The sequence below is a fragment of the Erithacus rubecula genome (assembly GCF_903797595.1).
Source record: "Erithacus rubecula genome assembly, chromosome: 1".
In the NCBI taxonomy this organism is placed as follows: Eukaryota; Metazoa; Chordata; class Aves; order Passeriformes; family Muscicapidae; genus Erithacus; species Erithacus rubecula.
Genome location: NC_136658.1, coordinates 25,885,149 through 25,891,148, shown reverse-complemented (window position 1 = coordinate 25,891,148; position 6,000 = coordinate 25,885,149). Strand labels below are relative to the sequence as shown.

The 6,000-nt window shown below is 45.6% G+C and overlaps 1 protein-coding gene across 1 annotated transcript in view; it reads right to left on the bottom strand.

Moving 5' to 3' along the window:
* Positions 1-1,059: 1,059 nt before the first annotated feature.
* FBXO40 (F-box protein 40) overlaps positions 1,060-6,000 on the bottom strand; it is a 277,886-nt gene continuing 272,945 nt past the window's right edge. The window contains exons 3-4 of the mRNA XM_079306671.1: positions 2,980-4,875; positions 1,060-2,452 (exon numbers count right to left, since the gene is read on the bottom strand). Of these exons, the coding sequence (XP_079162797.1) occupies positions 2,255-2,452; positions 2,980-4,875 (2,094 nt within the window). The 3' untranslated portion in view covers positions 1,060-2,254. The remainder of the gene's footprint in view (positions 2,453-2,979; positions 4,876-6,000) is intronic.

Genomic DNA, 6,000 nt, shown 5'->3' with positions numbered 1-6,000 from the left:
ATTATTCATAAAAGTATGGACCTAGCATAGAATCTGACACCCAATTTTTGGACATGCACTTGCAGATACCGTTTTCTGTAGCTAGAGTTGGGTGCTCAGCATCTTTCAAAACCAGATACATGGCAAGAGAAGAATGAGGCCCTGATATTCTAGGAATTCTAGGTCTCTTAGGAATTCCTAGAGACCTAGGAAGCCTAAGAATTCTGGCTGTATGCTTTCACATCTGTCAATTTTGCTGGGTAAAACAAGGAGACAATTTTGGGCAGATCATGTTATATGGAATATTTTGAGGGCAGGTGGTTTTTTGTAAGCAGCTTTAAAGGACGGACAGTTTGTTTTTGTGCAGTGGCTTAAGCCTCAGGATGAAAGATCAGAATATCTGATTCTAACTGCTCCTGGCCCAGCTTAGGTTCCCTGTGTTCATTTCCTTCAGTTTCCTCTTCATAAACCTGGGATGCTACTTGTGTTTTGGGGAGGATACCTGTGCAGAGAAATTTATTTTCATGTTAAAGCATTATGAGACTTCCCAGAAAGGCTCTCTAGGGGCAGAAAAAGTGCTTTTCCTGTTCCCTGGGACCATTCCACTACCCTCACAGCTCAGACTGTATGCTCCTGAGGGTGTGTGTCTGGAGATGAAAATCCTCCTCATACGGTTAAAAATCTCACAGGAACCACTTAAGTTGCAAGTGTAGAAAAGACTGAGCTGCATTTGGGGTGGTTTGGGTCACCACACAATTCACACCTTTGATTACCAAGCGCTGAGCTCAGGTTCATCAGCAACTTTTCTGGGTAAGAAAGGGCTCCTTCTTGCCAGGCCACCTCATCCCAGATCTGCACTGAGGCTGAGGATGGCCAGTGTGGCACATACCCATCTGCTAAGCCAGTTTGCACCAGGCCAGCCCAGGTGACAAGAGCAGTGGTCCAGGCCAGCAAATATCCTGGTTCCCAGCAGGGTTGTCCTGCCCCAGACAGAGAGATGGAAGCCAGACCTCAGTCCTGAGCTCGCACTTCTGGCTGTGAGCTTAAAAAAGAAAGGGGTGAGTCAGCACCCTGTGGCTGTGCAGTGGCTAGAAACTGTCCTAAGCTGACAAATAAATGTATGGCCATTTCAGAAGAATCTCACCCACCACCACATCCATGGCATTTCTGATCAGCACCACTGAAATGGGTTCAAACTGTGTAATGAGACAGACACTGCTGGTAACATGCCTGTTTTCTCTCATCTGTTGCCTCAGCAAGCCTGTTCTGGTTTAAGTTAGTGTATTTATTAAAAGATAAACCAAATCCTAATCACTTTTATGCTCTGTAAAAAGAGATCTTATGCTCCAGCCCATTTAACTGAAGCAAACATTATCCATTCTGCTACTGAATGGGTTACTGAATTACTTTTCTTTTATGGAAAAGAATATTATTTCTTTGACATTCTGTTTTCAGTTGCTTCCAACTAGAATTTGCAATTTACAACTGTGCAACTGAGTTGGTAAGGCATTTTAAAAATTACTTCAAATATTCTTTCATGGCTTTAATGAGTTATCAGATAAAACACAGAAAGTTGTTACCTTAACATATAAAAAGTCAATTGAATCTCTAAAATTGTTTGCTACTTGGTTACTTCTAACAAAGAGTAAGTTTGTTTGCTTTGGTTTGGTTTGAATGCTCCCACGGGTTTGCGCTCAACTAAGCGTGTCTGCTTTAGTCAGTGTCCTAAGTGATGGTCTGTGGTTGCAAATTCCCAAGTTCTCACTGGAGTCCTAATTAATTCACATAATTTTGGGGTGTTCTTTTCCTTTTCCCACCTCACAGAGCAGGTTAGCAGTCCCTAGGTCTGCCAGGCAGGACGGCATCTACTTGTGCTCCAAGAACTTGGCTTTCCAGATGAAACTAAAGTGTTTCAGATCTATTTGAGCCAAGTACATTACCGCTCCTTCTTCCCTCAGGCACATGGTACAAGACCAGCCTACCTTCAAGGATGTACAAATGCTGTTTTCAAATAAGATCCTCATTGCTTTCTTCAAGGTGCTGTATTAACAAGGAACAGAAACATAAACAGAAAGCATGTGATGTTAGCAAGCAGTGGTTTAAGTTTTAAATTAATGCAGGGGGAAAAAAAAAAGCTGAGGTTTCAAACGCAGCTGGGGAGAAGTCGATTTTGTATGTCCAAAGGAGAGTTGGAAGCAACAATCTTTACACGTGAATCCCCAAATCTTCATCTCAAGACCCCAGGAGGAAGCATGGCAGAGGGGAAGCAAGTTTTTCAGACTCTGTGCTTGAATGTAGAGACCAAAGTCTTCCGAGTCTGCTCCCGAGATTCACTCATGCCCGTCAGCAGCACGGGGTCCGTCCTGCGCTCTGCCTGGTAGAAGGGACAATCCCTCAGGTGCTCCGACATGCTCGGGACGTCGCTGCGCTGCCAGGTGTGAACTCTGGAGAACAGGCTGCTGAACTGCCAGATCTAATGCAAGAGAGGGGACAGGAATTGGGGAGAGGAAACGAGGATTTTGAATACCTGTCTGTGCTTACAATGGGCATACATTACTTTCTCTGGACACTCTAATGAACTTCTGATGGTGCAGGGCTGGCATAGCAAGCAAAAATGGGGTCTGTATTGTTATATACCTCATATTGGCTGGTTTTGTTGCTTTAGTTATCACTTGCCATATTTAATGGGGATGGTGATACATAAATACCAGGAATTCTTAGTTCTCAATGCCTAGAAATGGTGCACTTGCAAAAGGGTTACCCAAGATGAGCTTGGGTGGGGACTTTCAGCTAGTCAGAAAATGTCTAGTTACACCTTCATCATTTTGCTAGATGCACTGCACTCTGCAGCCCTGGTCCCTGACAATGAACCCCTGTGCAAATTCACAACCTCATGAACCTTCCCTGCATTTGCACATTTATATGCAGCTTTTTTTGTCATTTCCATGTTTTATCTGAAGAGAACTCATGACTCTTTTCCCCAGTATCACAGTCACTTGCCTTTTTGCGAGCTCTCCAAGAAGTACCACCATGGGAATATCTTTTTTTCTCCCAGACCAGCAGGACCATTCCCCTCTCTTGAAGAAGAGTGGCACAGATGTCTCTCATGAGCACTGACACTTGTGATAGCTGAGATAAACTGAAGCTGTCCAGGAATCCTGCAATGTACTTGAGCACTTCCACTGGGAGGCTGCTGAGCAAGTCCTTGCTTCTCCCTCGACTATCCACTGTGGAATTGCACTTGCCCGGTTCAGCAAGAAGGGTGTCCACCTCTGGCTTAATAGCAAATGTCTTGAGAGGCTTGCTGTAAATAACCTTGGCCTTAAGTCCCTCGGGGCGGAAGTGATTTTGGACAAAAGGACATCCCAAGTAGGCCAGTGGACAGCGATGCTGGAACCATCCATCCAGGCATGACTGGATATCAGCGTGCACATTCTTGAAGTGGGATGGGAACTCATCCCTCCTAAAGAAATGGCTGCAAGTGAACGTGAAAGCTGAACTGCTTTTGTTGTGTCTTCTGGTTACACATTCAGTGTAGAGCTCCATGTGCAGTTCTGGTGGGCTGTTTTCATCCAGAATATCTGCTAGAACTGCACTGGAGGAGAAAGGCTCCAAAGGAAAGTTGTATGTCTGTGTTGCAAAATCCACAAAGAGTCCATCAATACCTCTTGCTTCAGAGATCTCATGGCCTTTCAGCTCTTTTTCCAGAGCACACAGCAGTGTGGCTTCAACTATGTTTGTCTTAGGTAGTTCATCTACATTTATTCCCAGTTCTGAGGTATCCACTGACTTGTCTGAAGTTGGCATCTTGTGGCCCAGTGCATCTCCTAGTCGTGCTCTTTTGCCACAGTAACTAACTGGGACTTTGAAGGTATAGACAGTCTTCACCTCTTGGGCTTCCAAGTTCCCGTAGACAAAGTCTTTCTCTCTAGGCGTGCAAGCAGCCATCTGGCCAAAGCGGATGAGCATTCCTCCATGATGTACCAGATACATGTTGTAATCAGCTACACTGACTTCCTTCTTCAGCCTCTCCAGGACACCTTCTTGCCAGGGAGCCAGTCCATTCAGTACTCTACTTGGTGTAACTTCTTCAGACTTTTGGCTCTTTCCCTCTTCTGCACCCTCAGGTCCTTCCTTTGCCTTCCCTGTAGAGCTTGCAGCATGAGAGGCTGCTGCTCTTTTCTTGGAAGCCTCCTCCGTCTTTTGTCCTGTGCTGGTTGCTGAGCCTGTTACCTGGCAAGCCAGAAGCTCTTTGCTGAAAATGTTCTCCCAGGTTTTGTAACTCCCCAGGTCCAGTCCCTCTTTGTCCTTTGCCAAATCTTCCCGCTCACGCTGGCTGAGCTCAGACTGGTCATTGCCCTCTTGGGAACCACAGGCAGCTCCTCCCACAGCACCTGCTTCCCCACCCATGGCTTGATCCATTAGTTCTTCCAGTTCATCCTTTTTCCTCCACTCTGGAAATAATTCAGCTATTTTCAGTGTCCTGAAAAGTATCTTCTGGTCTCTGAGTGCCAAAGCTGTGTCCAGACATTCTTCATTCAAGGTTTCTTTCATAATATTCTTGTGCAGGGTTGTGTCTGAATCCACATTTGGCCAGCGGTTCCACTCCATTGAGCAGCAGACAACACTGGCTGGACAGACCTGGAGGTGCTTCCCCAGCTTAAAGCGGGCCATGGAGAAAGGGCAGCCATAGGCTGAGTTGAGGCAGGACACCTGCTCCAAGGGGCAAAGCAATTTGTGCTCCTCCTCCTTGCACATGTGGAAGGTGGCCCCGCAGTGGAGGTGGCAGCTGATCACCATGCAGGACACGGAGATCTCAATGGGCGCGCGGCAGTGCCGGCTGAAGCATCGCTCACAGTGCCTGTGTTGCCCAGGGGGAGCTTTCTGGGCCCGGTGCTGTGTGTGGTGAGGACAAGAAGGTAAGAGTTATTGTCTGAAGGAATGAGGATGGCCACAGACACTCCATGCCCACACTTGGTTTCCACACAGGAAGGGCTCACATGCACTTCTATTGGGAATGAGGCTGTGAGAAAGTGACTGCCAGCTCCATACAGTCACCTACAGAACTAGAGGCTGCTCAGTCAGACTTGGAACTACTTCCCTGGATACCTTCAACTGGTATAAGTAACTTGGACCAAAGAAGACCTGCTGCAAGTAGAAAACTCCCAACTTTTCAATTCCTGTACTTTACTCTTGGAGTGGCATTCCAGCCTGGTTCTGGAATCACTGTGAAACTTTGTGGAAAGAATAAAAGCTGACAATAAGGAGGAACTCGAGTTTTGTTTTCAAACAGGACCTAGGGTGCTTTTCTTTTTTATGTGAAAATAGGAAAACAATTCTGACAAATCTTCCCCCACACATTTCACACAGTAGGAACTATCATAGATCCAATATGCTATCACTTGGCTCTGAGAAAAGACAGATATTGCTAGTAAAATAATTTAGACTTTGTTTTATTTTTCCAGGGTTAAAGAAAACACGTGTTTACCTTAGATGTGTTTTCTTTTGCAAACCTAGAATTAAGTGACCTAGCCCTGAGGAATGGTGTGCTGCAGAGGAAGTGGGCTCAGGCTCTGGGGGAAGAGATTCTATGTGAAGAGCTTCCTTTCTCTTTCTTGAAGGTTTTCTCTTAACTTCGTGTCTTCACACCTTTATACCCTGGCAGTGGAAGTAATGAACAACACTGGAGAAGGAAAGATGTCTGGGAAAGGAAATGCTTGTGAGTCCCTGCACTAAATATCAGCACATACATTTGAAAATTTGATGTGCATTAATTGCACATTTGTTCCATCTTTTGCAATTTTCAATGCTGATCAATACCTGCCTTCACCTCCTAATGAATCAACCCCATTCCCTCTCAGCCCTGCATTGTAAAGGAACACACCCTTGGTGGTCCCTTTACTCAAACTCACACTCTCAAGTATAAGTCCCAGGTACCCACACCTTTGCAGGGAAAGAGCTCAAGACAGCAAGGCAGAAAATAAAATTTTGTGACTTCTCATTATAACATCCCTGCCTTGC